This window comes from Mytilus galloprovincialis, chromosome 6 (assembly GCF_965363235.1).
Source record: "Mytilus galloprovincialis chromosome 6, xbMytGall1.hap1.1, whole genome shotgun sequence".
Taxonomy (NCBI): Eukaryota; Metazoa; Mollusca; class Bivalvia; order Mytilida; family Mytilidae; genus Mytilus; species Mytilus galloprovincialis.
The window spans coordinates 97,026,220-97,051,274 of NC_134843.1; the positions used below are offsets into that span (position 1 = coordinate 97,026,220).

Sequence of the window (25,055 nt, forward strand, 5' to 3'; positions counted from 1 at the left end):
CTGAAACCAAAGAATATAAATGTAGACACAATGAGGAAAAAGTCCTACTGATAATTGGTGTTAAAAATATATGATAAAGGTAAATACACCATTAAGCTAGAGCGTCCTACAAGTCTGAATTACTCATCTAGTAAATTATATCATTTTCACGTTTTATTTTCTTATCTAGATGATCATTTTTACTGTCAGTTAAGGGCAATAACTCCTACAAGGAGTCAATTGAAGATTTCTTAAATATTGAGAGATTTGTAGATTGTATCTAAATGATCAGTTTTAATGCCTACAGTTTCTATCTCCCATACACAATAGTACATGTATTTCAAACAAGAGGCTCTCAAGAGCCTGAATCGCTCACCTGAATTTTTTTGGTTTAATCTCTCATCAATGATTATTTTGGCTTTTCAATTTATTTAAATGTTCTTGAAATCGTCCTATTCTCTTCAAAAGCCAAAAAAAAAATCAATTTCTCCTATGTTCTATTTTAGCCATAGGAGCTATGTTTCTTGACATACAAGGAAATGAAATATAAAATTTATACTAGATACTCTGAAACTCTGAAACTCATTTAGCCTAAGTTTGGCTGAAATTGATACAGCAGTTTCAAAGGAGAAGATTTTTTAAAGTAAGTCAACATGATGAACAAATTGTGAAAAAAGTTTTTAAAGGGCAATAACCCCTTAAGAGGTCAATTGACAATTTTGGTCAAATTGACTTATTTGTAGATCTTACTTTGGTGATCATTTTTGCTGTTTACAGTTTATCTTTATCTATAATAATATTCAAGATAATGACCAAAAACTGCAAAATTTCCTTAAAATTACCAATTAAGTGGCAGCAACCCAACAATGGTTTGTTTGATTCATCTGAAAATTTCAGGGCTGATAGATCTTGACCTAATGAACATTTTTACCCCATGTCAGATTTGCTCTAAATGCTTTCGTTTTTGAGATACAAGCCAAAAACTGCATTTGACCCCTATGTTCTATTTTAAGTAACGGTGGCCATGTTTTTTGACGGATCAAAAATCTAAGCACACACTTTGTGCAGGATAATCTAAAGAACAATCATGCTAAGTTTCATTCAAATCAATTAAGTAGTTTCAGAGGAGAAGATTTTTTAAAGTTAGCAAATATGATAAACAAATTGTGAAAAATTGCCATTAAAGGACAATAACCCCTTAAGGGGTCAATTGACAATTTTGATCATATTAACTTATTTGTAGATCTTACTTTGCTGATCATTTTTGCTGTTTACAGTTTATCTTTATCTATAATAATATTCAAGATAATGACCAAAAACTGCAAAATTTCCTTAAAATTACCAATTAAGTGGCAGCAACCCAACAATGGTTTGTTTGATTCATCTGAAAATTTCAGGGCTGATAGATCTTGACCTAATGAACATTTTTACCCCTGTCAGATTTGCTCTAAATGCTTTCGTTTTCGAGATATAAGCCAAAAACTGCATTTGACCCCTATGTTCTATTTTAGGTAACGGCGGCCATGTTTTTTGACGGATCAAAAATCGAAGCGCACACTTTGTGCAGGATACTCTAAGGAACAATCATGCTAAGTTTCATTCAAATCCATTCAGTAGTTTCAGAGGAGAAGATTTTTTAAAGTTAGCAAATATGATGAACAAATTGTGAAAAATTGCCATTAAAGGACAATAACCCCTTAAGGGGTCAATTGACAATTTTGGTCATATTAACTTATTTGTAGATCTTACTTTGGTGATCATTTTTGCTGTTTACAGTTTATCTTTATCTATAATAATATTCAAGATAATGACCAAAAACTGCAAAATTTCCTTAAAATTACCAATTAAGTGGCAGCAACCCAACAATGGTTTGTTTGATTCATCTGAAAATTTCAGGGCTGATAGATCTTGACCTAATGAACATTTATACCCCATGTCAGATTTGCTCTAAATGCTTTCGTTTTCGAGATATAAGCCAAAAACTGCATTTGACCCCTATGTTCTATTTTAGGTAACGGCGGCCATGTTTTTTGACGGATCAAAAATCGAAGCGCACACTTTGTGCAGGATACTCTAAGGAACAATCATGCTAAGTTTCATTCAAATCCATTCAGTAGTTTCAGAGGAGAAGATGTTTGAAAAATTGTTAACGACGACAGACGACGACGACGACGACGACGACGACGACGTCGACGACGACGGACGCCAAGTGATAAGAAAAGCTCACATGGCCTTTTAGGCCAGGTGAGCTAAAAAGGCAAATAAAAAATCATCACTTTAAAGCCAAATACTGCTTTAATTATTTGTATATCTTATTTTGCTAACATTAATGTTTGTTGTCCACTATTTTCATCTCTAATAATTTTGTACAAAATATTAGGCAAAAGGGCAAAATAGGGGTAAAAATCATCATCAAAGGGCAATAACTCATATAAGGAGGTCAACTGACAATTTAAGCTATGCTGATTTGTTTGTAAATTTTATCTTGCTGATAATTTTTGCTTCTACCAGTTTCTCTCTATTACTGTGTCCAAGTAAATAATCAAAAACACACAAAACTTGTTAAAATTTGTAACTCAAGGGCAATAACTCCTACAAGGAGTTCAATGACAATTTGAGTCATGCTGACTTATATGTAGATGTTATCTCTATAATTTATTCTAAATGAAATAAAAGAACATGTTCTTATCAAATATATCCTCTTTCTTGTCAAAGGCTATTTGACCATTTGAAGACAAATCTACTTAGAGAATATAAAGTAAAAAACATATGATATATTTTCTGAATAAAACTATAGGATTGAAACATTTAATTAAATTTTGTGTTTAACTTGTAATATTCTATTTTTCACAGCACTATATTTTCGTATCATGGTTTCATCCTTTACCCAATTATCACAATTCATTCCAAAAGTTTTTAAACATCTTCTATAGTGATGAAGTAAAACTATCCATGGATCAGGAAAAATAACTCTGTATTCTTCCACTAAAGGCTTGCTCACATGATGAATTCCAACTTCAAACACAGCAGATGGCTTGACTATCACTTTTGTTCGTGAACGGCTGTACATTTGGGATCTAGTTGTGCAACCCAGTGCAACAACATCACCTTTTGACGTGCAATTGTAGAAAAATGCACTCCGTATTCCGATTCCTATCACAGTTTTGTTAAATAAAGGTGAAAGTGAATCTTTCCAAAATAAGTTCTTGTCATGGGGAACGATTAATTCATCGATATCTTGGATTACTAACTTATCAGTTATACTCATGGCACGATAGAGACAATCCATGTGAGCTAGAGGCTGACCATGATTCTTTATCAATTGTAGATCTATTTCTCTAGGTAATTTCCATTGAATAGCAGTTATTTGGTTTGAATAATATTCAAAAACTTTTCTACTTTTTTTGTTTTGAATATCATGATGGTAAATTATAAACTTTTCGGCACCAAAATATTTAGTAAATTCCATGAATTCTATCAGCTTATGAGGAAGGAAATCTCCGTATAAAGGAGGAACGCATACAGTATAGTCAAATCTAGCATTAGCAGGATTTATATCAATTAAAGTCATTGTTATGTTATTTATCTGAAATGATTCAGTATAGTTTTCTGCTTTGACCTTTGCACTAACAGTCACCTGACACGGATTGAAATCGTCGGGTATAGGGCAGGACATCACCCATCCGCCATATTGTTTATTATGATTTTCAGCTAATACATATTTAGTGGCAGAAACCAGATAATATTCATTATTATCTCCCCTTAAATAGCAGACAATATCTAAACTTTTGTTAAAGTCTTTATTTAATAATGACATAATCCTTATGTAATGGTCAGCTACTCTTCTATCCAAGTAGGCTGAATAAACATAAAATATATTTTTTGCTACTGTTTGAAACTTAAGCTCCTTAGTTTCTGGACTTAGAAAGCAAGGAGAACCATTCCCTTTATAGTTAAAAATGTTATCTTTATCCAAAACTGAATTTATCTGCAAATGTCTAGAATCTGTTTGAACATTAAGTTTGTCTTCAAAGTAACCAGCCTCATTTTGGATTTCTACAGAGTTCTTGTATAGTTGTAGCTGGTTATGCAGTGTACACATTGTGAAAACAAACAATACAGATATCACTGCTAGATAATAACATTTTTTTCGTCTTCCCATAATCCTTTGTACAAATTCCTTGTGTCAACACTGTGAACAGAAACAGTCTTTAGTCATATAATAAAAGTACTGTAAATTATAAAGCCAAAATAAGCTGAAAATTTTATAGACGAAATTTATTTTTATTTTTAACAACTAGCTGAATAAGGAACACTGGTAGATTTTTTCTGAACCAAGAAAATTTATATAAACAAATCTCAAGTAGTTATCATATTTGGATAATTCTTCCTTCTTCTGTACATGCATGTATTTTCCTGGGTTCCAATTTGCATGGATAAAAAAAGTCATATTACCATTGATTTTTAAAATTTTAAAAATTTATTATCTGTTTAAAACTAATATCTGATACCTTCTCCCATAAAATTCACAAAAGTTAGTATCAAAGAGCAAGAGTGAATATTAAGTATGTAAAATACAAAATGAATAACAGAGAGAAAATATATTCAAATAAGTGGACTTACAGGTTATAAAGCAGAAGCAAAGCAGAGAGAAATGACATTAGAAGAGTGTGCTTATAGGTTACCGGGTATATGTGAGTTTAGAATAGCCTACAGCTGAGAAACAACCATCAAAGCAAAGCTGATATACAGAGTGGATGAAAAAAATAACAATAAATCAACAAATAGGTGCTTATTCCCCAATGAGGTTAGGGGTTTGGACAAGGACTTATACTTTTCCCCACTTGGTGTATTATGTTTTTTGCAAACCCTGTAAGCTGTGGCAAAGAGGAAGAGAGGAAGTAGTGCTCTACAAATGTTTAATAGCAACAGATTTCAGTTGTTCTTCATTGTTTCATCTTCTACTTGGCTGCTGTATCTTGCTGGTGTATTCAAAGTTGAAGTATTGTTTTGGCCCCAAACAGTCAAACATTAAGTGTTGGCAGGTAGGCAGAGAAGAAGCTTTTGTGTGTGACCTTGAGGTAGACACAGATTAATTTGCTAATTTTTGGGGGCAAAAATTATTGGTTTCCTTGTCCTCAAAAGAGAAAGTGTTCACAAGACAATTAAAAGAATTCATCATATTAGCACTATCATGGCTGATATGTTCTATGCCATGCTAAGCAGATTTATAGCAGATGTTATATACAGACCAGACTCTAGTGACTACCATCACAATCACCTATCATTATAATTGACTCCTAATCAGTTTCAATGATGAAAATATGAAAATTGCTGATTTGAAAACTGACCAAAATGTAAAATTAGCAACATTTCCTGACTAGTTGAAATGACAATGTATAACCATAAAACATTAATCATTTTAGAAATCAACTTATATTCTAATGCTGCTAGCTCAATTTATAGTTTCTAAAGTCTAAGATTTGTTATCGGGCGTCTGAGTGTTCCAAAACTTCAAAAAAAGCTATGTGAACTGATTGTTACTAGTAAGTACAATGAGAGGCAACTGTTGCTATAAAGAAACAAAAATTACCAAATTTACTGAAAATATTCTTTCGCTGATCAATAAGCTTTCCCTGGTCATATCTAAAGGAAAAAAAATGCAATTACACATAATACAGATCAATATGCATTGTAATATATTTATAAATTTATTTTACAGTTCAAATCATATTTCAATATAAGAATCTTGCTACAAAAGTCATTCAGAATAAAAATATTGTATCTGAACTTTTCCTGATGTCAACTGATCAGTAGTGTACTCTAGAGTCAAGAGACTAGAAGACTATAGTTGGCTTTAGTTTACTAAGTTCTTCTAAAGAAGATTATTGTTTACTAATATAAACAAATTATGAAGCATTTTCGTTCATTAATATGCTGTTCCACAAAGCTAAGGAAATTATGAGACTGTTTGAATCATTAGTTTTCAAATATAGTTTAAAAAATTAAAACATCAATCAGGAAAAATATACAAATATAGAACATTGGCACATAAATAACCTGATGGTATTCACCAATATTTCTGATAGTAATTCAATCTGGACAATGGGATAAGGTCAAGCTACTTGAGGATCTAAACAAACAACCTCTGACAAGGTGAATCAATATATTAACACTAATTGGCAGGTACAAACTTATAAGTGGATTATGACTTACACTAAGGGGGTCTCAAAGAAAAAAGTCGTGGAGAACGATATGTGATGGCTCTGTGCAAGTATATTATTCTAAGTGGTGGATCCTGAGGAAGGGGGAGGTGTTAGGGGGTTTAACACCCCTTTTTTGTGGACGATCAATGCATTTGAATTGGGACATATGGTTGGAACCCCCCCTTTATTCTGGGTTGGGAACTTACCCTTCTGAAAATGGCTGGATCCGCCTCTGTTCTTATGATTAGCAGGTAAAAGAGGAACATTAGTTAGAGGGCTTGAATCCTCAAGGAAGGAGGGGTGGATAACCGTATGGGATGGCTATGTTTAAAACCTTCTCTGCTAATAACTAAACATAACATGGGGAGAGGGATGTGGGTGGGGGTTAGTAATGAAGTATAACCAAACATAACAGGGGGAGAGGGATGTGGGTGGGGGTTAGTAATGAAGTATAACCAAACATAACATGGGGAGAGGGATGTGGGTCGGGGTTAGAAATGAAGTATAACCAAACATAACATGGGGAGAGGGATGTGGGTGGGGGTTAATAATGAAGTATAACCAAACATAACAGGGGGAGAGGGATGTGGGTGGGGGTTAGTAATGAAGTATAACCAAACATAACATGGGGAGAGGGATGTGGGTGGGGGTTAATAATGAAGTATAACCAAACATAACATGGGGAGAGGGATGTGGGTGGGGGTTAGTAATGAAGTATAACCAAACATAACATGGGGAGAGGGATGTGGGTGGGGGTTAGTAATGAAGTATAACCAAACATAACATGGGGAGAGGGATGTGGGTGGGGGTTAGTAATGAAGTATAACCAAACATAACATGGGGAGAGGGATGTGGGTGGGGGGTAGTAATGAAGTAACTGTATAACTTACAAAGTGATTCAATATGGTTCTGATAGAAGAGTATTTACACAAGTCTACATATGAGAAATTATAGAAACAAGTAAAGTTAAATAAAACACCTAGAACAAAGTAAACTGATCATATTGGAGCTTACCTATCAAGGAAAACGAGCTTCCATGAGTAAAATTATAAATTTCCTTCAAAATCTGACCTAAATGTTCAACATTTTAAGAAATACATTTTCATTATTGTTTTTAAGAAGTACTCTTTACCCATAACGCTACCATGAGAGTCCTTGTTAAAACAAAACAATAGCTTTTAGAGTCAATACATATTTTAACATACAAACATAACCTTGTAAAACCTTTTGTAATGGGCAAGTACCACATATAAGAAATAAAAACACTGAAGTAAAACACACATTTTAAACAAACATATACAAATACACTAGTAAAAACACACAAGAAATTCTCACATTTAAAATATAAGACAAATGTTTCTTTAAAGTTAATTTCAAAGTCTATTGTTAGCATAAGCAATGCATTAATTAGAAGCCCTATGGAAATTTTACATGAAGAAGTGGCAGATTCAGGGGGTCAAAGAGTGTGAATACCTCTTTTTGATAGCATTTTCATATCATTTTATGGCATGAAATCATCCATTTTTTTTCACTTGCTCTGCTCAGCGGTATATCAATCATTTTTATCCCCTTTTAAAAATTCTACATCTGCCCCTGTGAATCATTTTATAGGCTCACAAATAAAAGTCTAAATATTGAACCTATGGAGGTACTTGGGAAGACTCCCTACAAGGTCAAACCAATCAATGACATTGAAACTGGTATTACCTGCGTGTCTGCTTATCAAACAGCACTATAGAGGAAGAACATAGTCAGGTCAGCTCAGAGTAAGTATTGTTTTGTCTTAAAGTTAATCTTTAATTTTTCATTGACCAACTTGTACAAAAATGCATTACAATGTGACATACGGTACTTAATTAAGACTGCAACAGAATGCTTAGTACTCAGAACATACACAAACAAGGAAACTTTTTCTACAGTGTAACTAGAAACACTGTGTACCCATCTTATAAACATTTTCTAAAGCACTATTGTAATGCATTATTATTTTTTGCAATAAGGGGACATAATTAGTTGTTATCACTTTGCCCCCAATTCAATCATTTACAATAGAAACATTTTTATCTTTGAATTTTACAGACCAAATTTTTAAGTTTTGAGTTTCTCTATACAATAAAAATATCTCAAATTATTGTACTTAGTATTTAAGCAATATTTAATATCATTTTTGCTGCATCATTTTATACTTTATGGTATCTTATTAAATATAATTTTTGCTGCATCATTTTATACTTGAGTGATAGACAAATAAGTAATAAGATATTAAAAACTCTCTATTCAACAAAACTCATAATCCGTGAAAAAACAACAAATTATGACAGGTTATATCAGACAGATCACAATGGATTATAAAAATCTGACATATTACCAAAATTTATATCATAATTCATCTTCCTTCAAACTCTCATCTCAGTCTTAATGAAAGAAAATTGTTGACATAAATGTCTACTTCTGTGTCCCAAGGTGTAGTCTTCCATACTGTAAAGAAATATGATTCTGTATAGAGATCACTAAAACATATCATATTTCCATATAAGACATTTAAATAACCTCTAACTATCTGAATAGATACCACTGAACCTTTAAACAAGTGAATCTCCATAACAGTTCTTTGTTCAAGGAGCACATGAACCATGAATTTCCTTCGGTATTCATATTTTTTGGCCTTGGCTGTAAGTGAGAATGGGGAAATAATAATAATCTTAAGATATGATTCTGATTCAAGAAATGTTTTTTGGTTTGAATTCAAGCTATTTCAGTTTAATTGACCACCATATAAATGCAGAATATTTACTGTTTGTCTGAGTATAACTATAAAATTGACCAACATCAACTAACATTTGTGTCACAAAATGGAGGTTTTAAGTTATTCAGCCCAGAAAACAAGCCTTACTGATTCACTCCACCTTGAAAGACTAATAATATCTAGGATATCTATTTGCTAAAATAATGAGAAACTATTTGTTGTGATGATTTGAATGTTTTCTTGAGAGAAAACAATTAGAATTTCAAAATGTTGTAGATACCCTTGTAGATTTAGAAAAAGTGTGGCTACAAGACAGCACTCACACCAGCAAAGTGGAAAGGGATTAATATAAGTGTTCGATAAGCTAACCACTACACCACAGCTCTCCTTCACAGTGTAGTGTTGTGTCACATAACATTGCTTAACATTATTGTGTCATTTTTAAATTTGATAACCAGAATAATTTGGAAACATATGATATAAATCTCCAATACCAAGTCTATTTGTTTTAAAGACTATAAAACCAAAATGTTTTTCATGATATAAATTTATCTGGTTAAAGGAATTATAGATTAAGAATCCTATAAACAAGCTCTAATATTTATACAGGAATAATATGCCCTTCATCCTGATATAAAAGCATGTTATAATGTCTTTTCTTTCTTTACAATAACCATTAAAATACATCAGGGATGCATTAAAGGTTCTAAATCTAAATAGAGGTATGCATATGTGTTTACAGTAATTACCAATCAAGGACTCGGCAGTTTTTATATTGCTTACATGCACGTCATGCAGACTCAGTGTATAGATGTCTCATTGGCAATCATACTACATCTCCTTATTTCTTGTTTCTTTGAGTTTCACAAACTAGTGCTGATTTCAAGCTATAGCTAGAGTATTTACCAGCATCTCTGAAGTAAGCACAGTAGTAGTGTATAATTACTGTTTCTACAGACCCTCCCATTTGTTTAAGCTTTTTTTCAAAAATGCTGTCAAATGCTAAGGGGTGTATTCAAAAACGCTATCAACGTGGTGTAGAGACAGTAATTATACAATACTAACATTATTAACCCAGCCAGCTGCCAATGCAAGAAAAAAAATATGATAATAATGTTAACCAGTCTTCTTTTTTCAGTCCTGAAGCATAGTTTTTTTCAGCTTTTTAAGAGAGATTGGTATTAACCATTAAAATAAGGTGTGCAATATCATTATATTTTATTTTTGACAATGTTTCTGTGTATCATATTATTTGTTAGGACTGATACCATTTTAGGAAAATAATTATTCTAGCCCAGACTATAAAAGACCTTGTCAGATTAAATCTTGTATATTTTTTCTACTCAATTTGGATATTTGCTTTAAAATAGCCGATGATGTGGCTACAGAAGGGGTCATAAACCTTAAAATAGCCGATGATGTGGCTACAGAAGGGGTCATAAACCTTAAAATAGCCGATGATGTGGCTACAGAAGGGGTCATAAACCTTAAAATAGCAGATGATGTGGCTACAGAAGGGGTCATAAACCTTAAAATAGCCGATGATGTGGCTACAGAAGGGGTCATAAACCTTAAAATAGCCGATGATGTGGCTACAGAAGGGGTCATAAACCTTAAAATAGCCGATGATGTGGCTACAGAAGGGGTCATAAACCTTAAAATAGCTGATGATGTGGCTACAGAAGGGGTCATAAACCTTAAAATAGCCGATGATGTGGCTACAGAAGGGGTCATAAACCTTAAAATAGCCGATGATGTGGCTACAGAAGGGGTCATAAACCTTAAAATAGCCGATGATGTGGCTACAGAAGGGGTCATAAACCTTAAAATAGCAGATGATGTGGCTACAGAAGGGGTCATAAACCTTAAAATAGCCGATGATGTGGCTACAGAAGGGGTCATAAACCTTAAAATAGCCGATGATGTGGCTACAGAAGGGGTCATAAACCTTAAAATAGCCAATGATGTGGCTACAGAAGGGGTCATAAACCTTAAAATAGCCGATGATGTGGCTACAGAAGGGGTCATAAACCTTAAAATAGCCGATGATGTGGCTACAGAAGGGGTCATAAACCTTAAAATAGCCGATGATGTGGCTACAGAAGGGGTCATAAACCTTAAAATAGCCGATGATGTGGCTACAGAAGGGGTCATAAACCTTAAAATAGACGATGATGTGGCTACAGAAGGGGTCATAAACCTTAAAATAGCCGATGATGTGGCTACAGAAGGGGTCATAAACCTTAAAATAGCCGATGATGTGGCTACAGAAGGGGTCATAAACCTTAAAATAGCAGATGATGTGGCTACAGAAGGGGTCATAAACCTTAAAATAGCCGATGATGTGGCTACAGAAGGGGTCATAAACCTTAAAATAGCCGATGATGTGGCTACAGAAGGGGTCATAAACCTTAAAATAGCCGATGATGTGGCTACAGAAGGGGTCATAAACCTTAAAATAGCAGATGATGTGGCTACAGAAGGGGTCATAAACCTTAAAATAGCCGATGATGTGGCTACAGAAGGGGTCATAAACCTTAAAATAGCTGATGATGTGGCTACAGAAGGGGTCATAAACCTTAAAATAGCTGATGATGTGGCTACAGAAGGGGTCATAAACCTTAAAATAGCCGATGATGTGGCTACAGAAGGGGTCATAAACCTTAAAATAGCTGATGATGTGGCTACAGAAGGGGTCATAAACCTTAAAATAGCTGATGATGTGGCTACAGAAGGGGTCATAAACCTTAAAATAGCCGATGATGTGGCTACAGAAGGGGTCATAAACCTTAAAATAGCCGATGATGTGGCTACAGAAGGGGTCATAAACCTTAAAATAGCCGATGATGTGGCTACAGAAGGGGTCATAAACCTTAAAATAGCAGATGATGTGGCTACAGAAGGGGTCATAAACCTTAAAATAGCAGATGATGTGGCTACAGAAGGGGTCATAAACCTTAAAATAGCAGATGATGTGGTGTTTAACACCCATCAGTCAATCAATCATTAGATTAATGAATAGATTGTATTTCTGTTGTATTTTTAAGATGTGTATTTGAGTAAAAGATACAAGCTTTTTTCCATAAAAATACCAACTTCTCAGTTTTGTTGTAAAATGTTTAAACTTTGAATAACATATTATTAAGCCAATCAAGAAAACAAGTTAACTATCAAAGCTGGCAGTTAATACAAATGTTCAGTTGGATTCCCAATTCAACAAAGCGTAAGCTAAAGCATTACAAGCATTAAATTTGTAAACAACTTACACTACACTAATACAGTAATGGTGGATTCTTTTTCAGTTTGGATACCCCATTTAAAATTCTACCTGTTTCATAATAACAATAGGACACAAGAAAGTTCATGCACTATTTACTATTTATACATAATATTCCAAATACATAAAAAACAAGTAAATATTTTATGAAATTTGTAAAGACTTTTTTAAATGAGGGTTGAACAGCTACCAGCATATCATATTTACCAATATATATATTTAAATAAATTTGGTTGAATAATCAGTATTAACTATCCAAAATGATATGTCACCAGTTCCAGACTAACGGAGCAGCAATAAAGTTTCCACAATTATATTTCTTGATACAGTGAATTCACACTATTTACTTTGATCATAATTGTAACAGCTCTTAAATAATATGTCAGTTAAAAGAAGTTTTAAATCATCAGAGACATTAATAAGGCTGTTATAATGTCATAACACAAAATTACAGGAAATCAAACAAGACACAAACTATCACAGAAAGATCAACAGATACTATTATCTAATTTAATCAGATTAAGGAATTTATCTGCTCTAGTAGGGAGCATAAATGTTAGAAGGTTATGTACAACTATGGTACTGGAAGACCTTCACCAACAAGATGGTCGATAAAAGTCTATTCCTTTTCAGCATTTCTCATATAACATTACTATTTAGAAATAAGGTTGAACATCATACTGATTTCTCAAACAGATTCAGCAACTCTTTAGATGCTGAACCTTGCTGTCCAGTGACATAAATAGGAATTAAGTTTCACATTTTACTTGACTAATCAAACAAACCCTGTAACACTCTGGATTCTTACCTGCGACATATCAAGAAATAAGGTTTCACACAACACAGAATATTCAAACAGACCCTGTAAAACTCAAAATGCTGACCAGAGCATATTTATGTATAAGGTTAAACACAATACTAACTATTCAAACAGACCTTTCAACTTAAATTTTCTGTATTCCCTTTCTTATTCCTACATGTTTTACCGACTTTTTAACGCTTCATTAATTATTATGTATAGATCACCACTACTTGTAAGACTGGATTTTGGTACCATGAGTGATTTTGTGAGATCATTTTTACAGTCACAGACATGGTTTGGGTACTATCTTGTTAGCCACCATAACATATATAGTTTAATTTGATTATGAAGTGTACATAGATTTTCAGTGGCGGATCCAGAACTTTTCCTAAGGGGGGGGGCTGACTGACCTAAGGGGGGGGGCCCACTCCAGTCATGCATCAGTGATTCCCTATATAATCAACCAAATTTTTCCCACAAAAGGGGGGGCCCAGGCCACCAAGGCCCCCACCCCCTGGATCCGCCTATGATTTTGAATATGTAACAAGCATGTATCATTGAATCCAACGAAATGAAATTTATTTTTTTTAAACTGTTTTTCTTCCAGCCGGCCAACTTAGTACTTGAAACATTAAAGTACTTTCTACCCACAAGGACAATTTTCAAAATTGAAATTCAATCCATAATTTGTCATCATTTTAAATGAAGGATATGTTTACTATTTCTGAATATGATGTATTAATTACATTATCATAAACAAAACACAGAGAATATAGATCTTTATCTTCCTTTAATCTATTTCAATGACGCCTTACTATACAAATCATTATTTATGTGAAAAGATCAATTTCTATTTTATAAAGTTTCAACTTTGAGCAAAAACAGTATCATATTTTTCAAAAAATCAATTTGTGAACAATAAAGCAAGGCTTAGATGAATGGATTTTAGTTTCATTCATATAAGCACTGGTTTAACCAGTCAAAGTTAAAACATCACTTGAAACTGATCAGACCCACACAGAAAAAAAATTCTCAGCCAATATATAAGCCATAGTCTATAAATAGTAATGTTACTATTAGTAAATTTCATTTGGACATTGAGATGAAGCCCATGCACTTTTAATTACCATATTAACATATGGTCACTCCTTTTAGAGTTAAATGTTGTAAATTTATTAATTTTCTCGTCTTAAGAGGATATCTTATTTTCCAGCATCATTTGTTCTTATCAAAGCAACAAAACATTTGTATTTCATAGAGTATCTCTTTTTCCCCCTACCAAACAAATCCAAGAACGTAGTATCCTGCAAATCAGAATGAATTCATGTAGTATGGCTGTCATAAGATATTGAGCTCATATACTATTCATCTTCAGAGAAGTTGGTAAGACAATGATCATGTTGATGAAGCTCCCTTCAGATCATACTATACTCTATAATGTATACCTTTGAAGACTATATTCTTAACAAACAACTTATGAGACAAATTTACCATATACTTTTTGAGACTACTGTCTACCATATGAATATTGTCTCTATACTTTTAAGTAATGTAAAACTTTTGGGAGTATACTCATACATTTAACTTCTAAGTCTATACTTTAAAGTGCTTGCATTATTGTCTTGCGAGACATTAATTATGTCTGATTTGAACCTGTTTGCATGCAATCTTTGCTGTAACCTCAGTTGGAAATGGATTGGGCATGTGCTAAGCATGTTCTGTTATTGCAAAGAAAGTCTAGTATGAGGTTTAGCGTATTTCTTTAACATGAATCATTCTTATACAGTTGATAACTAGACACTTATTTTCATTTTGTATCTTTCGTCATGCTTTACCATAAAATCCTACCTTAACATATCTTTTCTGTGTTGTCTTGAATTAGTTCTTTTCACATCCATATCTAGGTGTACTGTATTCTGTAGCTATAATTGTAATTTTTTCCTTGCTAATTCTGTGAACTCTTGCATTTTGTATTTTGAAATTATATTTCTGGATGCTGAAAAATGAATATTGGTATAATTGAATGTAACTAATTAAGCAGAAAGATAAAGCAAAAAATAACAGACAGAGTTACGTTTCATAAAAAAAATATGCGTGAATGAATCTTGTAGCTTTGTATGCATCCCTAAAGATAACTATATAATGGGTCTTAAACAAAGTGATCTAATGTTCCTTGTTTAGAACAGTCACTCTCAGTAAATTAAAGTCAAACATATTTGTTGTGTTCAATGAACTCTTCTGGATTAAAACTTTCACCAGGAACATCATATACTGATAAAACTAATGACCCAAAATAAAGTTAGAATTGTCAGGAACCTGATACCATCAGCTTTGACCAATGATACAATAAAAGGAATTATGTTTTAAGAAATAATGCATCCATAAATCATTAATTATGAGAAATTATTATTTATTTCTCAAATTTCAAAACATTTCACAAAATTAGAAAAATTTCTTGTTCTCAATAGGATCAAATTATTACCAGAGGCATAGGAAGATATGAGTTATATCTATTGTGTAACTATAAACCTAGGTGACTTATCCTGGATAATTATAGTCAATTTGATATAGATTAATTCAAATATTAGATTATGATAACAATGATCTTAACTAGTCATTGTAGGCTGTGTGTGGTACTGTACAATGATTTAACTCTTTTTCTGTTTACTTGCACTCTCAGTACAAAATCTTATTCATCAAATCTAAATAGGAATAAAACTAGATATAGAAAAAATATGTCTAGCAACAACACATTGACTAGCAAAGAGGTGTGAATAAAAAAGGTAGAGTTAGAAATCAGAAAAAGAGAGCTTATTATGTAGAGAGGTATGCCTCTAATATAAATTCTGACTGGTTACTGATGGTTCAATTTTAGAGCAGAAACTAAAAAAAAAATATCTCTGTCTTACAAATGGCTTGTTTTCTGATCACACACATCAGAAGGGCACTTAACTAGTAATAAAATATGTGTGTCTACTTATGTTAAATTGTAATAATTTTACTAAGATTAAAAACAGATTTGTCTATTCTAAATTAAAGATGATAAATGCAGATTAAACTCAACTCAATCTGAATAAACACCACTGTCAAAATGTTACTTTAAAATTACAGATCATCAAAAAAATCAAAATTACAATCTTTATTGACAACAGTGGGAGAAACCTAGAGAATAATTGTCAAATTACAGCAAATTACTCGATAATTTCTATAATTCTAAATTCTTCACGTAAGTCATCAGTAGGCCACCCTTTGACACCAAATATGGTCACAGGTAAATAACAGGCGAGATAGGCTACCTACTAATTTACTTTTTCACCTGGACGAATCCGTCAGCTCTGCACGCTAGGGTTTCCGTCACCTTTTACAGTAACTACCAAAGTTCAAAGAGAATTAATATTATGAGAAGCTATGAAATGACAAAATTGAAGTGTAAATTTTGACACCACATATGGCATTACATGTTGATTTTACATGCACGACCTTTGATGACCTGTGATGTCCGACTGATCCTGATGACAGTTGGCTAATGAAGTCAGAGAGCTAATTATTCCATGACATGCATTATATATAATCCCTCCTATTCATGGTTTATTTGTCAACAATATTACAATATCATTAGGAATTCTATTCCCAGGCTTCACCTTCATAATTTCTCATAAAGTGTAGAAAATATCCAATAAGCAATATGTTACACTGTAACTTTCTATCCAGTTGATCATAAAAACGAAAGTAAAATTGCAAAGACAGCCAACTTTTATGATTTCTAACATGCAAATTTTAGTAATGAATAATCTTTATTTTTCTACTCCAATAAAAATATTTTGTGTATCTCTGGGGAACATAAAATTACTGTAGAAATTTAAGAAAGTTTTTTATATTCCAAATATAGTGCAACTAGAGTTTCCATCCCTAAGACCTTTAAAGATCTCTCTGATTGACAACAGAAACAGCTGATTATTTGGAGTTTTTGTTAAAATATTAACTGAAATGAGACAACTTTTCCAAATGGCACAGACATTAACAACTATATGTTACTGTACGGTCTTTTACAAAGAGCAAACCCCATACCACATAGTCCATAATAAAAGGCCCAAAAATTACAAATGTAAAACACTCCACCGAGAAAACGAATGGCCTAATTTATGTACAAAAATTTAACGAAAAACAAAAATGTAAATGTTTTCCAGATGCCAATACTTACTGTATTCTCAAAGCAATTTTTTTTATTTGTAATTACTTTTGACAAACAACTAAAAAATCTGCCAAAACTTTTGAATGTTTTTGAAAAATTATTTTGGAAGATGAGAATGGAAAAGTTTTTTTTTTTTTTTTTTTTTTATATATGTCATAATTAAAATAAAAAATATCATTAGTGGCAGCCACCTAAAATCCACATAAACATATAGAAAAATAGTTTCAATATTACATTATTTTATATATGTACTGTAAAAGGACAAGCAGACAGATCATTATCCATCAATATAAAAAACAACTTGAATAACTCACCTGCTTTGATTTCTATGATTGATGATCTACAACTGTATGTATATTTCATCATTTACAGATCATTGACTAAAACAAACAAAATCTATCTTTTTAGATAGGTAATGATTCAAAATTTCTGAAATTTGTCAAAAAATAGTCATTTGCACAAATCATCAAAGAGTTGTACCCTAGCTTGTGTTCTTAATTTTACATGTTGAACCTACGACTAAAATAAACTGTATCATGTCAAAAACTTTTAACCTACAAGTGCAATGATTCATAAAGACATTTCAAAAACATTTCATGAATTGAAACATAAGAGAAATTGAAGATATATTTTTTGGCAATTAAAAAAAAAAAATTGGCAGACAATCTGCAGCATGAACTGTGTACTTTAAACAAATGAGATTTTATTTTACATGTTCTTTCTATTTAAAAAGTTCCTATTTTAAAATAGAATTTACAACACTGCTTAGTTCTAGTATAATGAAAGAACAGTATCAATTCTAATCTCCCATAGTAATACATCCAACATATTTTTGGGATTCTTTTAACTTTTCATAAATATCCTGTAACAAAAATGTGTTACTGTATGAGATCACTAACAATGCAATTTTCCATGTTTTTTATTACAAAGGGGCGCAATTCCTATCAAAATGGTTAACCAGCATTAATTTTCAAACTCATCTAAGACAGTATTGATCTATTAAACCTTTTATATAAATTTCATATAAATCTTTTAAGAAATGTTAATTTTTGAGTCCTTACAATGCTATTTTAATAGAATTTCATTTCAAGGGGACATAACTCCTGAATGAATAGTTGAGAAGTGGTGGTTTCTTGACTTGTTTGACATTACTGACATAAACCTTGTTACAAATTTTATTAAAATCCTACAAGAATTTAAGATTTCAGGGTGCTTATAATGTTATTTAAAACAAAATACTTATTTGCAAGTGACAAAACACTTAAATAGTTGATCATGATCACTGATTTTCCAACTTCTTAGCTGATATAAACTGTAAAAACTTTTGATTTAAAATTTTATAAATACCCCAAGTAGCAAGCCTGTGAGGTCAGTGCCTACAAACTGTCCAGTGTAAGATGAATTACCATTTCATATACAAAAAGTTGTGAGATCCGAATATGTGTGATCAGATTGGTTTTTCAAGTACAAGTAGGACATCGAATCACATGTTTGTATTAAAAACTATAATGGACAAGTACACCAGTATGAAAGGTGGGAAACTTTATGCTTGCTTTGTTGATTTCAAAAAAGCGTTTGACAAAGTCTTACATTCTGGTTTAAAATATAAGCTATTAAAATATAATATAGGTGGTAACTTTTATGCAATCCTGAGAGACATGTACAATAAAAGTGAATTATGTGTTAAAATAGGTGATGTGCTTACTCCTAATTTTTATTCTCAAATTGGAGTAAAGCAAGGGGACGTTTTAAGTCCAAACCTTTTCAAGATTTTTATAAATGATTTACCGGATGTATTTAAAGAAAGCCCAGATGCTGTTGATATTAACGGTCGCCGAATTGACTGCCTCATGTATGCAGATGATATTGTTATTTTTTCTAGTTCCAAGGCAGGTCTTCAAAAACGACTTGATGATTTATCAAAATTTTGTAATAAATGGTGTTTAGAGGTCAATCTATCTAAAACCAAAGTTATTATATTTAACAAACCTGGTAAACTTTTAAAAGAATATTTTTATTTCGAAAAAGATACAATAGAATGTGTTAACAATTATAAGTATTTAGGTTTAAAATTTATATCTAGTGGACTTTTTAAGCAGGGAAAGGAAGAATTATACAAAAAATCACTAAAAGCTGTATTCAAATTGCAAAGATCTTTATCATCTTCCAATCCAAGTATTTCTACTCTATTACATGTATATGACCATACAATAAAACCCATTTTAATGTATGGCAGTGAAATTACAGGTATGTTTAAAACTAGCTCTGCAGCATGCCAGAAAGAAAGTGAATATTTATTACAGCACATTTATATGAATGATTTTTTAGATAAATCCAATCTAAGATATATGAAGTATATATTAGGTGTAAACAAAAAGTCTTCTAACCTAGCTGTGCTAGGAGAGCTTGGTAGATTCCCTTTATATTTTTCAATTGTATTATCAATGCTAAAATATTGGTTTAGAATAAAGAATATGAAAGATGGTTTACTGTATGATACCTATATGTGTAACAAAAACATAATAATAATATTGAATGCTGGTATTCATCCATACATTTCATTTTTAAAAAGATGAATATTCATAATTTGGAAGTGAAGCTCAACTTTTTTATCAAGTCAGTTAAGCAAAAACTTTGTAATAGTTTTATAAAATTTTGGAACACAAAAAGAACAGATACACAGAGTAGTAAATTAGATACTTATTTCAAACTTAAAACTTGTTTTTCGAAAGAAATGTATCTATCTTTAAACAATTTTCAATTGAGAAGTGCCATATGTAAAATTAGAATCAGTGCACATGATCTCAAAATAGAAAGAGACAGGTATAAAACATTATATATAGAAAGAAATCAAAGGCTTTGTAAGAAATGTACTCTAAATCTGGTTGAAGATGAACAACATTTTATAACTAGTTGTCCAGCATACAAAAATGATAGGGAGATATTTTTCGAGGAGATAAACTGTATTTGTCCTAATTTTATACATCTTTCAAATGAGGCAAAATTTGTTTGGTTATTTACTAATGAAAATTTGTCTATACTTAAATATTTAGGGAGCTATATTATTACATGTCTAGAAGTTAGACGAAATGTTAATTAATGTATGTAATAACAATGATAATTGTAATGATTTTATGGTTCTCATCCTGCCTGGAACTAAATGTATTTGATTTTTATAGAATGAAGATAATAACACCTATCTGAACTTTTTTAATGTTTCCTTTTATTATATGAAAATGTTTTTCTGTTACAAATCATGATGTATTGTTCTATGTGTACATGTTATGCTGCCCATCAAGGGCCCTTGATTGGAATAATAAAATATTCTTATTCTTATTCTTATTCTTATAATAATTTCTACTCAGGGCTTAATAAAAATAATAAATTCAGAAATGTTTTAGATGTTTTTATTATTGTGAAAAAATATGACTGAATAAGTGACCCAAAATAAGAACTTGCATTTTGAATTTTGATAGCATTATTTGTATAAGATCCTGAAATCGCAATAATTAAACTTCATTTGCCTCAGTTTATTCAAAAATCACAGAAATACATACACATAATAAATTCTGAATTTATAGTACTCAAAATAGTGTTTCATTCTAAAATAAATGTGATAAAACATAATTAAACAATATCTGAAAACTTTCATCTCTTTTTAAATTCAAATTAAGATTAAATCTAGTGATAAGGAAAGTAGAAGTCTGGTATTGAATTTGTATAAATCAGATGGATGCTTTTTATTAATGTATGATATTATACTGATAACGGCCCTTAATTTCGTAAATATAGCCGAATCTTTTCATCTTGCTACATTATGTAAATATTGTTAGATATAAATGTGTTGTAACTTTTCATGACACTGTAATAAATTGTGAATTATTAAAGTTTAGGGTGCAATAATAATGATAGTTGTCTAGAAACAAGTATTTGTTTTACAATAAATGTAATATAATGATCAAGATACGCTATAAAACGTGATTAATAAGGTATATACTCAACGCAGGGAGAGGAAATGAAAGCTTTTTATACAAATCTTAAAATAATAACTCAAGATTTGAGATCTGAATTTAAAATTTACAACCAAAACTTTGTGATATCATTCTAAACAACCCTGCTATGCTGTGAGAAAACCCTTCAATTCTACTTCAGGAAAGAGATGTCTCATTGATGTATACCCCACATCATCTTTTATTGATACACTTAATCATTGACATAATTTTGAATTTCATCATACTTAGTCTAGAAAAATATGCTATGGGGCAGCTGTTTATATTTCGTCTGCTTTTGAATACCTGACGAAACAACAGCCAGGGATCATTGTGACATGATGCAGTTCTACAGTTGCACACTGGGATCAATTTTTCACTTTAAATGTATCATTTATCAACTGACCAGGTCTTTTGTTTTCATAAAAATACTACATTAAAGCAAAAGACTGCAGACCTTTACAAATGCATCACCTGTTATGGAATTCCCCAGTCGTAATTTATCATGGTCATTTATAAAATAACTGTATCACATTTAATAATATTGGTATCATTTAACTGAGATCTAATGTCAAGCCTCTTTAAGAATTCATTGTAAATATGTCTCCATTTGATTATATGTTATAAATCATAAACTCAAGTTTCCAATTGTAACAATGAAATTTGATTTCTATCAGGTTACAACAAAATCTGATTTTGTTCTATCAATATTTTAAATAGTTATATATCTTTATCTAAAATATTTTCTATCTAGATTTTTATGATAGTGCTTCTCAAGATTTGGCAAAGAGAAACTGATGAAAAATTAAGGGCTGATAATAGCTAAATTTGGATAATTTAGTTTGTCCAAGGAGGTTATATTAGATATAACCTCCTTGGTTTGCCTGTTTGTTATCTTCCACATTTAAAAAATGACCTCAGGGAGTCTAAAATCATATATGGACCTGTAAATGAACCAACATAACTAATGTTTCCTCAAGTTCCATACTTCCCAAAAACCTAAATAAACCAAGAATATTACTTTGCAATTCACTATACTAACTTTAGTTCTGTTTGATGACATACAGGTACATTTTATCTTAAATCTGTCCATTTAGTAAAATGATGGATTCAACCTGCTGTTTGTAAAATATTCCTAAAATTTGGATAAGGGCAAAGTACATGCTAATTCATTAATCCTTGTTATCAAAGATTAACTATAGATTTCAGAACATAAAATACAGCTTTGAAACTTATACAGCTGTGGTGGGTACGTGTTTTCAGCACGAACTGTAATAAATTATAAGTTTTCTCTAAACTTCCTGCACTAGGCAATAATACAGTATATCAGTATTAGTCATGGCATCTGACAAGAGGTATCAAAATTTTATTATCAACAATCATCTACTTTCAACTTATCAAAAAAAATCTTATTTTATCAAATGTAATTTTTTCTAAATTGATTATCTGGGTGTACTTGATACGTTACTCCTACAAGACAAAGAATCTTTTACATCTTATCTATGGTGGTATAAATATCTTGGCTGAAAGACAAACCTCATGCTTAATGTTATTTATTTTACATTTTTCAACTCTTTTTACTTTTTTTTTTTTGGTAACTTGTTACCTGACAAGGATCAAGTGTTCAATGTTCGAGATTCAAACAAAGAAGACAGATCTTAAAGTTTACAAACTAGTGGTAAGAAGGAATAAGCTGTAATAGCCTGTATAATAAATCTTAATGATGCACCAGGTGACAAAATGGTAATGGTCACCTAAATACATGTTGTTGCACTTTGCATGGTCTATTTCAGAGTACTACTGCAAACTTGGTGTCTTACTAAAAGATATTCTTTATACCCTGCTCACTAGAATAAACCAGCTATCAGACAATCCTTATCTACATTTAAACAAGCACAAAACTGATAATAGAGTAGATCAGTAAAATAGATTCTGAAGGAATGGATTTCAAAACACAGTATAGCCTTGTATATAACAATCAACACATAAGGAATGATAAGAAAATAAAACAAGATCTGTGACAAGTTGTTTTGGAGAAAGACAAACACTATAATGGATAACAATTGTCATATCAAATGATGAAGAATGAGACAGGTCAGCTGATTTTATTTTAAACTTGCCTAAAAATGGAAATGTCAACAGATTTGATAAACAGTACCACTATCTCAGTATCTGTAGAATATATCAGTAAGAAGATGTGGTATAAGTATCAATACAACAACTCTCCATCCAAGTCACACTGTAAAAAGTAAACCATTATCAGATTATAAGTATACAACAAACTATCAGAACGTTCAGTAAGATGGAGACATACACAAGACATCTGTTATATCTAAGGAATAAGTTGTGCTTCCTTGACAAGTGCTTTCACCAAAGGAGGCAAACAGTGCAGAAAAAATCATTGTCAAGTAGTTCACCAGTTGTTAGTATCTATCAGTTTGTTGTTTCCTATTTATCAAGCTAGAAATATACAAAAAAAATAATAAAAAAACACTCCAGTGAATAATTAAAACTTGTTACATAAGGTGTAAACATATCACCTACTATTGCTGCTTCATGGTAAAAAAAAAATCTTATTCAAAGAATTATCTCCCTTTCAGTTTGGCTTTGAAAAACACAAAGTTTTTTTTTAACTTCCCTAGAAATATGCATTAGTAGATTTATTTGATTCATTTGAGTATTCTTTTAAAAGTTATTTTGATGTTATGAACAGGTGTTCAGCAAGCAAATTTATTTTACTCAGGCTAGGGTCTTGATTTTAAAATCTTCCTATTTTTTTTTTATTTAAACATTTTTTTCTGTCCAATTTGGTGTTTAGCAAGCAAATTTATTTTACTCAGGCTAGGGTCTTGATTTTAAAAATGTCCTTAATGAGGGGGGATAGGACCTTTATCGGGACTCCGGGATCGAGTGTTTTTAAGCTCGGGATTTCGGGATTGATCCTTTCGGGATCCGGGAATTCTTTTTTTCGAATTTCGGGACCTCAGGATTTTGTATTTTTAAGCCCGGGATTTCGTGATTTCGTGTTTTTAAACCCGGGATTTCGGGATCAGGACCCCTCCCTTAATACATCTTCCTATTTTTTTATTTTTTTTTATTTAAACATTTTTTTCTGTCCAATTTTTTTATGGAATTTTAATCTCTAATAATTCTGTCAACTATTCTCTATTCTGCAAACCATATCCAGACATTACTACCTGCATTATATCGACAAAAAAGTTTTTACCGCATGCCGCATGGCATGAAGCTGCATCACTGGCAAATATTCGCATATTCGAGTAAAAGTTGACTTTGCAGAATTAATAAATGAATTGTGGCAACTTCAAAGTTGTTTAGTAAGTATCAAAAACGTATGTTTGTCCTACCAACACTCGATGGTAATCGTGTACAAGGCACTTTGCTGCTGGTGTGGAATGGGAACGTCGTGGTAGGGGAAAGAAACATTTTAACACACACTGAAAATACCACGATACCTTATTTGATCTACAAAACTACTCGACGTCACAAGGAACAGAATTGAAAATATCTGATTCTCTGCTGGTACTAACAATTTAAAATCAAATTTGAAAATAGCTCAGCCTCTGTAAAAGGCTTTCACAAAAAGAAAAGTTCAACAAAAATAAATTGAGTTTTACTTTAAACTTTAAAGTGGTTTTAAAGTTTGTGTACCACTGATTATGAAAAAAAAAACCTAGGATTTGCAACCGCTTCGCTTCAACTCCAATATTCAGAAAGATAAGCACTAATCAGTCAGGATTCTACTTAGTCAAAATTATCTCCCCATTACGCCAGTTCATTTTCACAATCGTAGAAATGGAAGCCATTGTAGGGATGACGCGCTGCAAATTTTGCTCTCGGAAACCG

At 31.7% G+C, this 25,055-nt stretch overlaps 1 protein-coding gene across 3 annotated transcripts; it reads right to left on the minus strand.

Annotated features, from left to right (window-relative positions):
- Positions 1–2,256: 2,256 nt before the first annotated feature.
- On the minus strand, positions 2,257–24,617 carry LOC143080861 (beta-1,4-galactosyltransferase galt-1-like). Of its 3 annotated transcripts, XM_076256960.1 has the most exons (4): positions 24,557–24,617; positions 14,859–15,006; positions 5,573–5,625; positions 3,938–4,171 (listed from the first exon to the last, which is right to left on the minus strand). In XM_076256960.1, the coding sequence occupies exons 2-4, from the start codon at positions 14,906–14,908 to the stop codon at positions 4,065–4,067; spliced, it is 210 nt and encodes a 69-aa protein (XP_076113075.1). In that variant the 5' UTR covers positions 14,909–15,006; positions 24,557–24,617; the 3' UTR covers positions 3,938–4,064. The 3 variants fall into 3 exon arrangements, with proteins under 3 accessions (XP_076113073.1, XP_076113074.1, XP_076113075.1); XM_076256958.1 differs by lacking the exons at positions 14,859–15,006; positions 24,557–24,617 and adding an exon at positions 12,198–12,310 and having other exon boundaries at positions 2,257–4,171; XM_076256959.1 differs by lacking the exons at positions 14,859–15,006; positions 24,557–24,617 and adding an exon at positions 8,554–8,868 and having other exon boundaries at positions 2,257–4,171.
- Positions 24,618–25,055: the final 438 nt, after the last annotated feature.